At 41.0% G+C, this 18781-nt stretch overlaps 1 protein-coding gene across 1 annotated transcript in view; it reads right to left on the reverse strand.

The window, feature by feature from the left end:
* Positions 1 to 11033: 11033 nt before the first annotated feature.
* hectd2 (HECT domain containing 2) overlaps positions 11034 to 18781 on the reverse strand; it is a 28840-nt gene continuing 21092 nt past the window's right edge. The window contains exons 16-21 of the mRNA XM_061231283.1: positions 18162 to 18236; positions 17744 to 17831; positions 17531 to 17637; positions 14456 to 14571; positions 12930 to 13073; positions 11034 to 12504 (exon numbers count right to left, since the gene is read on the reverse strand). Coding sequence (XP_061087267.1) covers positions 12384 to 12504; positions 12930 to 13073; positions 14456 to 14571; positions 17531 to 17637; positions 17744 to 17831; positions 18162 to 18236 — 651 coding nt within the window. The 3' untranslated portion in view covers positions 11034 to 12383. The remainder of the gene's footprint in view (positions 12505 to 12929; positions 13074 to 14455; positions 14572 to 17530; positions 17638 to 17743; positions 17832 to 18161; positions 18237 to 18781) is intronic.

Here is an 18781-nt window from a genome sequence, read left to right on the forward strand (position 1 = left end):
GAAACTATTTATCTAATATTTTAATGTATGTGCAGATTATGCAAGTAATATTTTAAACATGTTTACTGTAGTTACATTTAGATCTAGACAGCACTGTGATATAGTTGGCGACCTGAAAGATTAGCTAAGAAAATACTGTGGAGAGTAGATAATACCTGAATAAAAAGACTTGTATAAGGCCATTATGCAAGACTTTCAGCCCCCTAGTCATTAAAAGGTGCTTAAATTAAATAGCTGAGCCAAATGTATGTTTTTGCTTTATTCCGGCGTCTTGTGCCCAAGCTGTTTGCTGTGGCAAGCTGGTTTAAAGCAGTAAAATTTCATCAGTAAAATGACTTCTTGTTTCACAGGTTAGCCTGAAAGTACATACTGTAGCATTTTTGTCAGATTTACCACTAGCTCCCAAGGAATGATTCAGTGTGAGATAAAAATAATCACAGGTCCACTGAGACATGAAAATAGTTTCCAGCAGCCCTCTCTCTCTCCCTGTGTCAATTATTTGCCGCACAGCAAAACAATGATTGCAAGGAAATTAAAACACAATGAGAGATGATTTAAAACTGACCCTTGTTTCCACATGAGTCGCTATGTCAAGGCCGGACAATCCCACCTTTCTCAGTGCAGCCTTGGCAGACTGTCAACCCCCCCTGCTCCACACAGCCAAGCAATTGGGAAGCAGCAACTAGGCCAGTTTTATTCACTGAGCCCTGAGTTGCAGTCAAAGCAGTGGTTGTTCTAGCCTACAATGGACATTTAAGATCACTTCCAAGATGCAAAAGTAATTTATGAATGCGGTGTTATGTCATAGAAGTAAATACATTCATGTGCTAAATATCCATTTGTGGTAGAATTGAATTTTTCTCATGTATGAAGTATGGTTTGCAGTATGCTTCTCACTTCTAAGCACTGCAAAGCATTTGTTTCTGTATTTGCCTGTGTCTCACAGTGAAGAACTAATGTCTCATCTAAAGGATCACATACTGTAGCACCACAGTTCAAAGCAGAGAATTGAATATTTCTGCAAAGATGCTTAGGCTGTGCAGGTCACCAGCTGAGAGTCATCATTGCTGTCTTAAGTGCAGGCACTTTACGTTACTTCAAAACTCTGTATGATGCACTAAAATGGTGCCCTAAAATATTGGCCTGGATTCAGTAATCAGTAAAAAATCAGTAATTTGGTTTGGTTGCTACTGAAGCCATGGGTCTCGACAACCAGGCTCGGGCTGTCCTGAACACTGTGAAGGCACAGGCTCTTAAAACCAGTCAGGTGTTCAGCTCCTGTGTCCTACTGCCTTCGCTACTTACTAACCGCACGAGGTTCCAGCTGTTCACAGTTCTGATGCTATATTTTAACAGGCCATAAATATTCATAAAGAAGCATTCCCAAGGAGGTTCACTGCCTCAGCTGTCCCTGGGCACACCCGTTCATGAATATTTATAAGATTAATCAAATTGTAACTTTTTTGTCTCAATCTTAAAAGTAGAGTGGTGAGTTGGCCTATATAGTCTGTAGTAGAGATGCAGAGTCCACACAGCCGTAAGGTCTTCCTAGCAGAGAAAGGGAAGAGTTTGATGCCTGAGCCCTTTGTTTCTGCCCCGCCGAACAGCCCTGGTTTATGGGATGTGACTGTGGCTGGGACTGGGATGACCTTGCAGCGGCTGATGAATGTAGAATGACAGATATTGCCCGGTAAGCTATTGAGCAATAGCTTCCATTTAAAGAATGTCCTGAATGATTTAAAAAAAGCACCCTGGTAGCTTAAATGCATCCATTACAAGTGTCCCATCACTGAATAGTCTTTATAAAGAATCCAAAAAGGAAACATTGAGTTGAACATTAATGTAAAACTCACTAAATTATTTAAATTCCACTTAACAGACAGTTTTAAACACCCTTGACCGACTAGAATCAATCACATTTTGTTAACGTAATCTGTTTTGCAGCTGGTGCAGTATAGCTTTTCAAGACAGTAAAATGATACAGAAGCTCACAAATGAGTTAAGTGATATGGGCTTCTTACTGGAACTGTGCCATATGCTCCATAGTATATATAAGAGTAAACTCATGTCACAAGACTCAAGTTGACCTTAACTGCCGAATGTGAACCTGGTCAGTGAGTTTGAAGGCATTAATCTTTTCATTAATAATAGATTAAGCACTGGTATTTACTAATACTGCTGTATATAAGTAGATATTTGATGGAATATATCTTTACATCTGCCATTGGAATTTTGCAAAATACCAGACTTCGCTAAATACGTAGGCTATGTGAAATACTTTACATATAATTGAACAAAGCTCACACCTGCTTATAGGCCATTCAGCACAGGTGGAGTACATGTACCAAAGTATACATATGGCATATTTTCTGGCACTCTGGTGTATTGTTTGTAAGAATGTTGACCTATGCAGCTACGCAAGACATTCTGAAACAGCAGACATAATTAAGATCTTTCCTATCAAGCATTACTAATGCATAAATAAAATGTAACAAATAAAAAAACAAGTAAGTACAACCTGGATCAAGTGCCCATTGACTCACATATTATATGTGTAGCACCATATAAAGTTATGTCACTTCCCTCAGCAGAAGTTAATACTTGGTCTCATATGCAACACTAGTGGCGAATGCAATAAAAAGCACATCATTCATTTGGGAAGTGTAAAAGGAGCCCTTGTTTTAACTAGCACTGTCGCTCAATGCAATGAGTCACACTTACAGTATATGGGAAAGACTCATAAAGGCTTCATTTTTATGATTGTTTGTGTGCTTACAAATGCCACAATGTTTCCTCCTGCTTGTGCAAACATGTGTGAAAGTGTGGTTTCCTCATGCAAATATTGTACAGTTATTCAAGTAAGGTGAGGCAACAGGCTTCTTTTAAAGAGTAATGTCTCACCAGTAATGTATAATTCAGAAATACCACTTCAAAGAGATGGTCAGCAGATGCCTTCGGGTAATTGGTCACCCTCACGGCAATAAACATAACTAGTTAGAGCCATTGATTGTTTATTGCAGTCTTAGTTGCACTTAATTGATGGCTTATGTGTCATGAGAATACTGTATCTTAGTAACCACAGAAACGAGACCCATGAAACAACAAGGAAGGAACAAATAGTCTTGTTTCGGTTTTTGAATATTTTACAGTGAACAACTCAGGTGTGATTGTTCAAACATTCAGGCATAAAAAGTTCCTAGCGGAGCAAAACACATAATTAATATGGAAGGCCACATTCATTCATCAGTTGTTTATTTGCATTTATATCAGATGATTACTGGCAAAGGTTCAAACACATTTGATCTCTTCATAAGGAAGGACCATACTCTGTATGTCAGAATATGTGTTCACCTACCCCTGATAACCTAATTGGTGACTTGTATTTTGTTGTGTATGCCTGCTTGTACATATGTTTTTTCACAGTTCAGATGCAGTAGGCCACAAGTCAAAATGTATCATCCCTCAAAACACAGTAATATCATTGCTCATCCGGTTCCTCTGTGAAACCGGTAATCGGATGAGAGCTGACCGGTTTAATCTTTAAAACCGCTCTCAGACAAAGTGGGGACTATTTATAGACATCTGTCACTTCAATCTAGACTGTCTAGATTTCACAGGCCCAGCAATATAGATGTGTCCCCGTGAGAAAACATACATTAGATCAATATATGCAATATCTAACAAGATCCCCTACATGAGAAAGCTACACATTATGCCACAATTCACTGCTTTGTGTGCGTCTTGATCTATTCATATCTGTCTGTGCTTCATTTGGCATTATAAAGTAATTGTCCTAATTCATTGGGAATGTCTTCATAGGTGATACATACCTGATTTAAATGCAAATACCTCAAATGAAAAGAAAAATACAAAATTACTTTTGTATACAAAATTTAAAATGTGTAAATTATAAATGGCAAACTGCAACTGATAACACGGAAAGTTATTTGTATCCTTCTGCCACAGGTACCTGGTCATAGAGCTCAGTGTTTAGTCAAGTCTAACAGTTCAACTTTAACAGATATACTGTATGTACAGCAGGCGTTGTATTTTACATTATCTGAGTTAAATGTCCTCTGTCAGAATGTATTTGCAGTATGAGTGTGTGCACTGTCTCCTCAATGTATGTTTCCCAGTATTGATGAAGATAACATTACATCATGTTGTAAGACTGTCAAAGTGGTGCAGCACTTTTGGCCAGATGCTGTAAATGAAGACTGACAGGCATGGTGCATGTGGACCATGGCTCCCAAACCTTACTCCATGAAGGACAAGTCCTAGCTTGCCATAGTTGACAAATTATTTTGCTCTCATAGTTTTAGCAGTTGGTCATAAACATGTACGATGGGGGTAATTCTCAAAATGAACAATCACTCCCTGTGCAATTAACACCTCATTTATTTAAGCTACACTGTTTTTTCTCTACATTTTACACTACAGCCTCAGGGAATGGCAAACATTAGAATGCATGGTACCAAATAAATCTATTAGTTTTTTTGCCTTGACACAAAAAAAATGAATACTGGCTTTTGTTTAATGCCCTCTAAGCCTGACTGCTGACTTGCGTAAATGTGATCACATTGTGCTGTGCACTTGTTAGCTATATAACTGTCCTGTCCCTGAGTATTTTGTCTGAGTACGCCAGCTCTTTCTCCATGGAAGGCCAGAGGACAGGGTGAGCTGGCAGGCTGGATGAGACAGACTTTGCCTGGCCGTGCACAGACAATGTTAGGCTGCCTGATGGGTGGCCAGGGAAAACTGAATATTGACTGAGATACACCGAGCTCTAGAAAAAGCCATGACAGTATTATCAACCCTTTCTCTTTACACAACATATGATAAAATGTAAACAAATGATAATAAGTATCATCTGGGCTTTTATTGTAGCTGGTGCCAAGCCTTACAGTGCTGTGAGAGGCTCTGTGGGAAATGTGTGTTGTTAGGGAGGGACACGACTGTGCTATCTGACTATAAATTAAAATTCAGAGGTGCTCTGGCAATAATATATGTTTACAGTACATGCCTCATCCATAAGTGAATAGACTCTGGAGGCATGTGCTAACATGCCTACATGTACTGGGGAAAAATGGTTCATATGAAATCATGTAACTGGAAGACTGAAAAAATATACAGCAAGGAAACTGACATTGTATTCTGGAAATTATGTTCTTAAAGAACATAATAATTGTTATTGGACAAAATGAACCTACTATACGTATTGTAGGTTCATATCAGGGGCAGAGCTAGCCTGTATTATGGGAGCAACTGGCATTGTCTTCATTGTAGCCCTGTGACACTAGCTGGCTCACAGACACCACAGCACACAAAAACAATAGGGTAGCCCAACGCTTTTTGCGTTGTTCCAAACAAGCGGCCAAAACCAGGCTTCTTCACTGAAGTTCATTTCCTGGTCATACTGAGAGACGCATACTCACTTGCGCCACTGCTGTTGGCTCCAGGATTTCATTCAGTCCTGTTTTCAATGCAAACCACTGTTTATGTATTTCTATTATCTATATGTATATTTATTATACTTCTCACTGCTACATCCATCGACAGCTGCACTGAATTTATTGTAAGTAGCCCAAGCCCATTGACATGGCTCATTCAATCATGAATGTGCTTTCCACATACGTAACTTTCTGTCCACATAAACTCACATGCCGAAAGGGTACAAGACATGTTTCAGGCGTAGCGATGGACATCATGACTGGTAACTGAGTGTCCTGTAATTGCACCAAGGTGTACAGCCAAAGTACACAGACAGTAACATGATCTGTGCATGGGTAATATGGTTGTTTTCCCAGAATTTTGTAGTGCTTGAACACTGTTGTTTACAGACCAAGCTCTCATATACAGTCCCCTCCAAAAGTATTGGAACAGCAAGGTCAATTCCTTTGTTTTTGCTCTACACTGAAAACAGTTGAGTTTGATGTCAAAAGATGTACATGAATTAAAAAAACTTAGGGCATATCACCTTTTGTATCAGACCACCCAATTTTTAAGCATGTGACTGACAGGTGTTTCTTGTTGCACAGATGTTCGATGTTCAGATGTTCGATGTTTGATTGATTGGTTAAACAATAAATACTTCTGAATGTCTACTCTTGGTTTTAGCCTTGGTCTTTGCCTGTTAAGATTGCATTTGTGTTAGAAAATATGAACCAATATGAAGACCAGAGAGCTATCATTGGGAGAAAACCAAGCCTTTTTGAAGCTTAGAAAAGAAGATAAATTGTTGCATAAGCATTTGGGAATTGTTGTACAACAACTTGGAATGTCCTGAAAAAGAAAGAAACTGCTGACGTAATGAGCAACAGACATGGCCTCCCCCTCGCCACACCTGCACTTCTCGCTCACGACTGCTGTCTGTCCTGGTCCCACGGTGGTGGAATGACCTCCCGGTGGTTGTCAGAGTCTCTGACCTCTTTCAAGTGCAGACTGAAGACTCATCTCTTCAGGCTACACCTTCCCCTCCCTAACTCACCACCATGATTAGCCTTATATATGCCAATATAGAGGCTATACCACAAGATGCAAACCACTCATAAGTAGTAAGATTCGGAATTAATTAAGATTACAATTTTCAAAGAAGTACAGAGATGAGCCACAAAAGTTCTGGAACAAAGTTTTATGGACTGATGAGACCAAGATTAACATCTACCAAAGTGATTAAAAAGGCCAAAGTATGGAGAAAGAAAGGGATCTGCTCATCATTCAAAACATGCAAGCTCATCTGTGAAGCACGGTGGAGGAAGTGTCATGGCTTCGGCTTACATTGCTGCTTCTGGAGTGGGCTCACTAATCTTTATTGATGATGCAACTCATGATGGTAGCAGCAGGATGAATTCAGAAGTCTACAAAAACATTCTGTCTGCCAACTTATAGAGAAATCCATCCAAACTAATTAGGAAGAACTTCATCATGCAGCTAGACAATAACCCAAAACACTGCCAACATGACAAAATATTTAATTGGGTAGAAAACGTGGAAGGTTTTAGACTGACTAAGTCAATCACCAGACCTTAACCAACTGAGCTTGCATTTCACCTCCTGAAGAGATGATTGAAGGGGAAAAACCCCCAAAACAGAATGATTTCTGAAGGATTGTATTTAATGAACTATGGTTGCCTACATTTTATGTGTACAAGAATGCACCTATTGTACGGTTACAGTGGCTTGACCATGACCGATAACTCTTTCATCAGCTAGATAATCACTTAGTCCCAAAAAAATGTTTGACTCTTGGCTTCCCTCTACCTAAATCAAGGAATCTCTGTATTCAAGGCCCACACCTGACAAATTTCAGGTAGAATTACATTTAATTTTCTATGCCAGGCATGTAACCTAAGAGTAGATATACTCCTTTAAATAGGGTGCATGTCATAAGGTGGTTCCATAGGGAAGAGCTACTATTAAACCTGGCAAAGTCAACCTCCATGTGATGCTTCAGAAGCTATCTCCTCTCCATGAAGTAGCTCACAAGATATCCTGTGTGGAATGTGTGACGAACATGCAGCACAAGCTATTCGTGGGCCTTACGAGACAGCATTCACAGGAGGCGTGTGGGAGGGTGCTGACTTTCTCCTCAAACCCGTCAGAATGCTCTGAAATGCATGGGCTTTGAAGCTCCCGAACTATGGCAGATCAGCTGAGGGAAGCACGGTGAAGCATGCCAGTAATGATAACAAAGAATTTATCTAATTCTGGACTGGCAGATATTTTCAGCAGATGCTTGTTGCTTGAATGGTGAGAAACTTTATTCAATTTGTGGTTTACCTTGTGGGGGTCAGAGCATTGATAGGCTGGTGAACAATAAATGAATGGATCTACTGGCACAAACTGGAAGCAGCAGGTGGTATGCATGAGTGATCCTTGAACTTTGCAAAGATTCTCCATGGGCTACAATAATTCACCAAAAAACGAGATGCACAATTCTTCCTCCCTTTTGAGTTTGTCCCCTAATCAATGCTTAGTTCATGACACCCATTAAATAATGCCTAGGGAATCACAAAAGCCTTTGAATATTAAGGTCAACCCACGAAGTAGCCTGGTGAACCCTGATTATGATATAATTTTCCAGGACAAGAGTCACAAATCAGTCTGACACCAATAAAACATGTCTGACCCCCGTAAAACAGAAGGGTAAATATGTCAATGGATTTGCACCTTATACTGTTATGGACATGGTATTCCTGCCAGGAGGGTGAGCTGGAAATCACCATTGGAAGTTTAAGTCAAGGTGAGCCAAACAACTACGGTTGCTCAAATCCTCTTATGGGATTTAGCTGTCCCCATGTACCCTGCTGTCTGTGTTCACCTTGACTTAAACTTCCAGTGGTGATTTCCAGCTCACTCTCCTGGCAGGAGTGTACCCTGTTGTCTGTGTTCACACATTCTCATTAAAAGTGCATGTAACTGGGCTGTGGTTTACTACTTACCTGCTGGCAATTTGAGTCTTAATGGTACAACAGGTAATTTTGGACTTCTAATGGTCAAGAGAGGAATTTCATCAACAAACATGCTCAAACCACAACACTGTTTATCCCACCTCTTCTCTGTGAACACACTGAAGTTGAAACGCTATTGGCTGTGGCAATTAGAACTCATTTTCAACAATGAGCTTGAATTATTGTACAACTATACAATATTTTGGTACAGAGTGCCGGTCCGTCAACTGCATATTTTGAAATTTGAATTTGAATTTAAGGATATATAAACGCAGGCAGAGGGTGAGTCAACATCTCAGTGAGCCTTTTTAAATGATAGGAAGGGATTTACAATAGTCTTGCAACAATGTTTGAACACAGAAATCTTACCTATTGTACCTTTAAATAACCATGTAATGCACATGAAACCACAGATCATACCTTGCAGTGCCTCACAGAACTAGACCAATGTGGATGGCATGTACCTCTTAACTGATTATTCGAATGACAAATGTTCTGTGCTAGTTATTTCCAGAGTCAGACTCATGGTGTCCAAAACATTGTGAGTAGAGTAGACATTGTGTTTGGATGGTACATAGGGAACACCTGCAAATTGTGTATGTCAACAGCTCTGACTTGTGCCGTTGTTATCGTAACCTGAGCTCTCCACCCCAAATTGCTTCAGATTTGGACTTGGTTCAAGAGCAGTTTCCATGGGAAATCTTTGGTGTCTTTCCAGCCATTTTGCAAGAGTGATTGAACCCATTGATGCCTAACAGATTGGCAAGTTTATGGCGTCTGTTTACTTATGTCATACATATCTTTACAAGGCTAAAAAATCATTATCACTGAAGAATGAATGAAAGGAAGGTCAACTCTTTTTTGTTAATCTGCGTTAAACACTTGAGAAAAAGGGACTGTGGAGATATTCTGCAGCTGCTTTTGCAGCATGCTGTAGGCAAGATGCAATGAAACAGGGATAGTTCACACTGACATATTCTCCAGAGGCTTAGTTTATTGCAATGGGCTGCAACACCCATATACAGCACCCACTCAGTGCAATCAGTGCACCCCAATTCCCCTCACCCTGAAGCACCCTGCTGTAAAACCCAGCTATTCCAGCTTGAAAACTGCGCTGGTCATGAGCTTGCCTAGCTGGGTATGAGCTGGTCAACCAGCTAGTGCTGGTCGCTTGTCTAAGCTGGTAGCTGGACAAACTATATAAAGTTGGGAGTTTGTCTGAACAGGTCAACCAGCTTAACCACGGCAAGCTGGGAGCTGGTCTGAAACCGAGCTTGAGCTGTTTTTTTCAGCAGTGCAGAATTTTCACACCAACGTGCTCTGTTTGAAAGAATGTTGCCTGAGTACAGTAAATTCAAAATGAAATGTATACAATCTGAATCTCTGCTGCCTTCCCATGAGCCTTTGGTGCTCTGTCCAGCTATGTGCCTCATACTGAGATGTGCTTTACAAAAACAGGATCAAAATGTGGCTGTTTTTAATGAACCCAGTAGGGGTGGTGCATCAAGCAGAGCTGGTTTGCAAGCTGCTGAAAACTGAATTCCGTTTCAGCCTCTTTACATTCATCCCTGTCATATGACAGTGGTACACTCTGTACATACTTGGCTCTCTACAGACCTACAGGGTTTCATGTCACATTTAGTCTACATCTCCCATCATTATATCACATGCTTACAGTTCGGTGTCTGCTTACAATGCGGAAACAATAGGCCAATCCTATTTCAGTTTGCTGTGGATATTTTTTTTATTTTAAAAGAGTCAGCTTTTACCTAACAAACAAATAAGCTAAATTCAAGAGATGCAAGGAAAGGGTGTCTGTGGTTTCTGCCATGCCCTCAACACGATCAGATCAATGAAAAAATGTGTGGCCATGCAAAAGAGCAGCAGAACAGTCATGGTGACCAGTAATGTATTTTCCATTACGGCAAACACATTACATAATGCAGCTTTGTAAGAATCGCACAAACGATAAAATCAAATTACCATTACCGCCCCCACTGCTACTGTCCCGGCTTATCAGTAATCCCTGATGACAATACACAACTCTCAGTAAACTGTTGCAAATTGCTTTTTCCTTTAACTTATTCAGAGATGAAACTCCCAGTATAACCACAGTTCTAATGTGGTCTAAAAATACATATAAATTGTGTTCTACAGGAATTGCCCATTGGTAAACGGTTTTGTGTCTCATACCATCACATCATTTTCAAAATCAGAGGTGGGTTTAGGCTGGGAGTGTATCCTCGAGTGGCAGGCTCTGGATGCACGCACATTTTCAGTTTTATGACTAACCGTCTGTGCCACCGTGAGACTGTGAGTCACAGCAGTCAGGCATGGCCCACTTTTTACCCCCGTGTTATTCAAAAAGGAGGGGCAAACAATCCCTGCTATCGCTGCTCTTTTACAGGAGTGCAACGGCTGGGCCAAAACAAAATAAATATGCAGGGAATTAACGTATAAACATATCAGTGTTTTAACAAAAATCTGTTTTGTGAATTAGACATTGTTCATTTAACCAGAACACAACTGACAAAATTGTGACAACACATTCAGCACAGAAAAGCACACAAGAAAAACTTGAAATGGGGATGAAAGCATGTTTAATTAAAATAAATAAAGACATTCCATTTGCATTCCCTCACTTACAGACACTACAAGACAATGCTGGAGTGCTACCAGTCACCAGCCCGGCCCTTAAATTATAGTGCTTGCCAAACTCATTCAGAACAACATTATTGAGCGTCCTGGATGAAATGTGTTCCATACAATATAATTGTGCAGGACCCAAAATTAATTTTTGAATTCCTGTCAAACCTGTACTCCTTTTGAAAGGCAAGAATCTTTCATGACAAAAACGTGCAACACTTGTGTTTTGCAAGAGTGAATCAGCAATTCAAGAAGCAAAAATATCCAGCTGCTGGTATGCGCACTCTGATTAGTTTCAGCGCACTTCCTGTGTTTACATTTGAACTGGATGTTTTAAATGTACATTTAAATACTGATGTTTCGGCATGGTGAGGAAACAGAAAGGGGTCAGGTCAAGTCACTGAACGCAGGCAAATGTATTGCATCATTGAACCACCGATAACCATTCTATTTGACTGTAATGAAAGAATTCACACATTAAATTAATGCCTCATAAACATCTGTCCAGAAAAAACCAAAGCTAGAACAACAAGACTGACACACAAAGTTTAGGAACGACAATTAAGAAATGAGACAATGTTCCATAAATACAGTTTTCAAATCTCAGCATAAGCTGTTTGTCTAATTTCTTATTCTGACTACACCAGAAGCCAGACTGAAGCATCAGTTAGGATAATTTATGACTTTGTTCTCAAGGTTGGCGAGAAATCTCGTCAGACACGTAGCACAACTGCTTGTTTCAAGACAGTAGGGTGCAAACATTTTAACCATTTGCACTTTTTGACAGTCTCTCTGACATATTGCATGCTAAGTTATATAATCATTGATCCAAACCAGTTTGACCTAGATCCAGGGCTGCTGGACCTACCCATATTACTTTCAACAGCAAGGAAAGAGAAAAGAAGCCACAATACGGTGCTATAACTTACTGATTTGCTGGAAATACCTCACACTTATCTAAACATAAAACTGTCAGAATCCGTGTAATAGCTAAATTATACACTTCTGCCCCAGTGCAACACTTTTTTTGTTGCAGAACAGCAGAATTAAATTCTAGGGTTTGCTGACTTAAGGGATGGAAGACAGCAACGCCACACGTCTCAAATCAATTTGTGACAATTGGGCAACCTTCACAAGATACACAGACATATTTATCAACACCTTAAAACACAGCTACAGTCTGCACCCAAAGTAGCCTTCAATAATACTACAATAAGACACAAATCTGTACGACAACAAACAGGGGGGATCTATTATTACACTACCGATAAAAACCCCACAGCCTGCTCATTCTAGACCAAATCCTTCCGAATTTGAAATAGCGATGGTTAACTTCTGCTTCAGCTCCTTCTTGCTTTTGTATGGTGGAAGGCATATCTGGTTGAAACATGTGTGAGACACGGGTAACCTGGAAGAGAGAGGAAAGATTATATAAGTTAAAAAATTATTCACAGGTGTTCCTGTGCCATCTGATGTCCGGTGGAAGCTTTTATGGCATCTCTCTAGAGAAAACTAACACCCGTATGCTAGATCAGATCTGGGCAAACTTGTCACTGGAGTTCTATAGAACTGTAGTGTAGGTCTGTCTAATATTGACTGCATTTAAACTAATATACTGACTAAAATAATGAAGGAAAAGCTACCCCTGCCCTTTGTGACTGAGGCTAACACTACTACTGCTCAACCAATCATACAAATCCTTTCAATTCCCATGAACAAATAAGAAGTAATCAATGATGTAACAAAATCGCTCATGATTCTTTAGATTTATTGTACGAGGCTTGTTTTGCAAAGCATTCCGCCGGACCAGGGGGATATAAAGGACGATGTTACCATTCGGTAGAGACATCAATCTTGGCAATTTTGAAGTTGAGGTCGGCCATCCCTCCCACAGGAACCCGGTCACTCCCAGTGGTGAAATGGAGAAGCTTCTTCTGCATCTCCAGGGGGAAGGCCAGAACCACATCCCAGAAACAGCTGGACAGAGAGGGAAGGCACCTGCCTGTTACATCACCCTTTCAGGGGAGACTTCGTGCCACGAAGACAAACTGACAACTGTCCTTCTATTCATAAGCAATAAGCACAATTCCAGTCATCACTCAATGCTTGTCTCAAGCGAATATGACACATTTATATAAAAGCCCTTGAGCAAGGCCCTTAACCCTTAGTCTCCTGCTTAGTCTAATCAACTCTTTTACAGTTTGGTCTAGAATCAAAATGATTTTTTCTTCAGATTCCTTGGGTTATGCCAGAAAAAATGCCGATATTGACAATTTAATTTGCATCTATTTGCACAATTTCTTTCTTTTTTTTAGTGAAATTTTTTTTGCTTCTTTTTACATTAATTGTATCTAATCTTCACCAAATTTGATATGGCATATGCTGGGGCTAATTCCAATAAAAGTTATCACTTTTATTTGATGTTCCAAAGCATGTGTCCATGACAGGTCAATTAATTGTAGTGGGTGCTTCCATTTTTACTAAAACAGCTGTAACTCGTGAACGCTATATCTGATCCTCACAAATCTTGACACGCATATGTAGTCCATGATTCTTTGGAGATATACCAATATTGGCACCACTTGGCCTATAGTTGGCACTATAAAAAGCAAATAAATTTAAATGCCCATAATTTGTAAACCATTTGATCAATGAGGTATCTTCCATCTCTGTGCAAGTCTTGACAGGCTTAGCAATGTCCAATCGTCATGAAACTCTGTGCGTATGTTCATGTCTTGACTTGATACCACCGTGTAAAATTTGATATCAGTTGGCCATTATAGCAAATATGCAGGATGTGGCTATGGTTAATGGAGTATCAGTAGATCCTACTCCTTCAGATGAACAACTTTGCTCTAAGAAATAATGCTGGCAACCATTTAGTTTTTCCGCCATTTTTAACAAAAAAACCCCACATTTTTTGCTTCTACTTCTAGAAAGTTCAGCTAATCTTCATCAAATTTGACACAGATCATGCCGAGAGCAATGCCCTATGTCAGAAATCCCTGCTTGCACAGTGGTCCAGTGGATAGCACAGTTGCCTCTGAGCAAGAAGGTCCCAGGTCCAAATCTGGCCACGTGTAGTTTGCATGTTCTCCAAGTGCCAGTGTTGATTTCCTCCATCCGTGCAATGCTGTTTGGACCCCGTTATTCGCTGCTTGCAGCTGTGTTTATTATTTTTATTATGTGCCTGATAATATATGAATGGTGTTGCTCAACAGTGATAATAAAATAAATACAGGTAACTTATATTTTCAAGGATGTCCCAGTTAGGGCACACTACAAAGAGCTGCTATAAGTTGTTATAAGATGTTGCTGGCCGTGTTTAGCAGCAGGAAGGGTGAGTGAGGGAGGCGTACCGGATGGTGGGGTCAGTTCTGCTGTAGCCCTCGTACTGAGCAGCCTTCTGCAGGGCTGCCATGTCCAGCTCGGGGTTTCCACAAACCAGGATCTCCACCTCCTCCGGCCGCAACAGCTGCAGCACAGAACAGCACCACAGAACTATTACTAGATACCATACACACACACACACACACACACACACACACACGTCTATGAATGCCTAACCCAGAACATGGGCAAATGATTCGGAAAACATTTGGATGAGTTCCAAATTAATCCTCGAAGGACCTCGATTTGATTTCTGTACTCAGTATTTATGATATCATTACAGCCAGATGGCATGATGTTTTGGCTATGCTTTTTTAAATAACCCCATCTATTGTTTTCTAAGCACTTCTGTAAATAGAAAAGAAGTTTATAACTTCACAGGGTCTCCATAATGTTCTTTTGGCCATGGAGTTTGTAAATGAATTGTGTCATGAATGTCATGTACAGTTTTTTACAACTTCCCAAGACTTTGCATCAAAGCAATGAAAAATAATAAACTGCTTTTGTGACTGGGCGAGCAGTTTTAAAAAGTGAAGTTGGGAAATAGCAGGTGCAGCGAAATGCAAAAACTGTAATATGTTGATATGTAACACTGAATTACTACTTGGAAAGGTTCACTGAGGTTCAGAACTGACAATGCTCTTATTGCTATCAAATTATCTTATCTTAACACAATCAGTGCTATGTTGCGATTGGTACAGAATAGATGCCTTTATAGATTCTGACCTAGTCGGAAACATTGAACTGGTGTGGTCAATCGAATGAGCGAGTTCAAAGAGACACTGCGTCAGAGCACAGGCGTGGCAGATCGGTCTGAGGCCATCTGTCTCGCCCACCACTCGGTGGTGAGTTTTCACCATCTCACAGCTGGTTACATAAGCACTGAGAAGTAGATGTGTTGCATAACAGGACATGAAGACGGGGGATGGGGCGTTGCTTAAACACGCCGGACTAGAGGCAACCGGGGGGTGGGGGGGGTCAGAGGGTAACTATGTGACATATATACAAGCCTCTGCTTTCTTCTGGCAGTCTCAGTGGCCCCTATCCCTAGATCAGGCTAATCTGACACCAGCCTGCAAAACTGCACGCAAAACCCCTTTCACTCTGCACAAGTTCAAGCCTAAAATGGAAATGGCCAGTGCTTTGGAAAGCCACAAGAGCTTTTTTTTTATCTGCACTTAATTTCCCAAGCAACAAAGCAGAGCAAAACTCTGCACGGCGCTGTATACCGTAATCTGCATATCTGAAATATTACAGATTGTATGCAATCTGTTTCTGCGAAATTTCCCCCGAAAATGATATATCTGTGGGAAATAAGTTGCTGCTTTGTTGTCATTTGAAATTATTTTTAGCTACTGTTTCTCTGGAAGCGGCAGAGCCTGAAACGAACTAAACTCAGGCAGATAAATTTAACTTGGTGTTCCAACAAGACAAACACTGTGGGGGTTGCGCCTGCCCCACATTTCCAGAACTCCAGATTCAGACTGAAGTGAGACAAACTCTTTAACAACGCCACATTATAGTCTAATGAGGGAAATAGCTAATAAAAACGTTCAGATATTATGACTACCCGGAACCAATGCTTGACAAGTCACTATATATCATTCTTTTGTCCAACAGAAGACAGAATAAGGCTAAATATAAAGCTGAACTACTTTTAGCATTCTTTTCGCATTCTCAGCAACATTCCCGGGCATTTGGGACGAGAGAGAACTAACTGTGCTCTCTTGTGCAGGTGTGGAGAGAATTCACCCCCAGGTGTAAAAAGAATTCAACTGGAGACGTCCCCGCCCTATGTGAGTTACTGCAGAACAAACACGCTTAACTGCAGGGCTGCGGTTTCCTCAATCTGAAACGTGAGTGAGTGCCGAGCAGGGATCTCAGAAACGAGCCTCGGGCAGGAAAGCAGTGCGTTTTCAGTGCACCCATTTGCCTATCAATCAGCATTGTGCGGCCCTGACTGAGATTGAAAGCCACTGCTGATAAAACAAAGCCGGTTTGGAAAACAACCGAAGAGATGCGACCACGCTGTGGGCTGAGCAGATCAGCAGTGGCCAGCCAGGCTTCGAGAGCACACAGGACTTTTGTGAGTCTTGGTGAGGGTGGCTGATTGAAATTCAGGGAGAGTCCAAAACTCGGTATTTCACAGCGGTTGAATATATTATTTCTATAGGCCTCTCTCGGATTCCCCCCTCTGTTTAAGAGCCTAGAAACCGCATGGAGACGCAAACGGACAAAGGCAGGCTGGTTAAACAAAGGCTCGGTCTACAAAATCGGCAGGGTGTGTGTGTGTGAAGTGGGGGGAAGGCTAGAGGGGAGCCTAGTGTGCTTCTTTGGAGCAGTATTCAGACCTACAAACACACATGTATACGCACACACACACACACACTCACACACAGACAGACAGAGCCACACACACACAAAAACAGACACACGCAGAGACCGAGATAAAGACAGACAAACACACACATACACACTCACAGACAGAGACAGACAAACGGACAGACGGACAGACACACACATACACACACACAGAGACAGACATACACTAACACACGGACAGACACACAGACATACACACACACACACACAGACAGACACACACAGACAGACAGACACACACACATACAGAGAGACAGACACACGCTAACACACGGACAGCCAGACAGACACACAGACATACACACACACACACACACACACACACACACACACCCCTCTCTTCCACAGTGGGCGTGCCATTTGAGTGCCTCATCTGGAACTTATTACAAGCTTGCAGCCAAACGGCTGCTACTCCTGACTGCCCGATATCCACTCGTACTGATTGGCTGGTCCTGATCATCAGTGTCAGTTAGATTGTGTTCATACTGCCACTAGGAAATCACAAAATAAAAACTGCCAAGGCTTTCCAAATTCTCTGGACCCAAAAAAGTACATGTGGTTCTTCAGTGCAAACACACTAAAACATTTATAAACTACTTCTAATGAATGGATCACTCATTCGATTTGTAGCTTATATATTATTAAAGAACCGCCAGACTCACCATTAGTGCATTTGAAGCGCAAACACTGTGAAATCCATAGTAGAATGCGGCAAACTGCTTGTAAATGGATTTATTCAGCAGGAAGTCCACATACAGCTGGATGTATTCTGCAAACACACAGGGTATTCAACACAGTGGCTATTGAGAGAAAGACATGTCCAACATGCAGGGACCGTTTTTTCCGTTTTTTTCCTGTGAAAGCAGTCTACTCACCCTTTCTGTTCTGCTTGGTGACCGGGATCTTATCTCCTCCCGGCTTGAGGTTGTAGGACTTGATAGTCCCAAGTTCTTCCTGGGAAACCTGAAAAAGTATCCACTGTTTTACACCTTCCAAGACAGCATTTCTCTTCATTAAAAACAATTCCCAGCTTTAGGAACAGGTATACAGATAGGGACGTTATTGCATAACAACGCTGCAGTATGTTTTGTATATTGTAATTTGGACATTTTTCAATGGCTCAGTAGGAAGTGCTGGTGGGGGAAATGCACTCGTGTTTCTGCACAGGTGCTGGTGACAGAGGCAGAGGGAGAAACACTGAGTGGGGGGGGGTCACAGACAGAGTATGAAATGTCAAATCCCTGCTATGGAAAGTACCTCCACATACACATAAGAAGAATGCATAATCTCTACCTGGAAAGTTAAATAAAAGTCTTCTTCCACATTTCCCTCATAGCTGAGAAGTTCTGCCAGCCCACGAGCAAGATCCTTCAAGAAAAATAATTTCCTTAATTCAAACACTGAACACTTATTAAACATTTTCCTCTTTATACCCTAAAAAATGTGAAACTATGGGCTTTCCCACGCAGACACGGGGAGAACATGCAAACTCACAGAGAGGCCCCGGCCGATGGGGATTCGAACCCAGGACCTCCTTGCTGTGAGGCGGCAGTGCTACCCACTGAAAAGTTTGATACCTGAAATCAAACTTATCGTGCCCTTTGTTGAAAAACTTTTTTAAAAGCTTCAGTGTCCTTCTTATAAGGTGATGCCCAGACTTGGACACAACACGAGAACTAATAAATTGGCTTAAAAGGCAGCTTTAAAAGCAGTGAGACAAAACAAATGAATAGCTCGCTCACTGTAAAATCCATTCCAAACTTATAAATGTTTAACGGGCAGCAATCTGATTAAGACTAAAGGTAACATAAATTATCCCTGCTCAACAACATCCTTGTTTATACCTTATACCTAAAAGCAGAAATGACATCACATACAAAAAGGTTTTATATATAACAATTTTGATAGATCGA

This window comes from Conger conger, chromosome 2 (assembly GCF_963514075.1).
Source record: "Conger conger chromosome 2, fConCon1.1, whole genome shotgun sequence".
Lineage (NCBI taxonomy): Eukaryota > Metazoa > Chordata > Actinopteri > Anguilliformes > Congridae > Conger > Conger conger.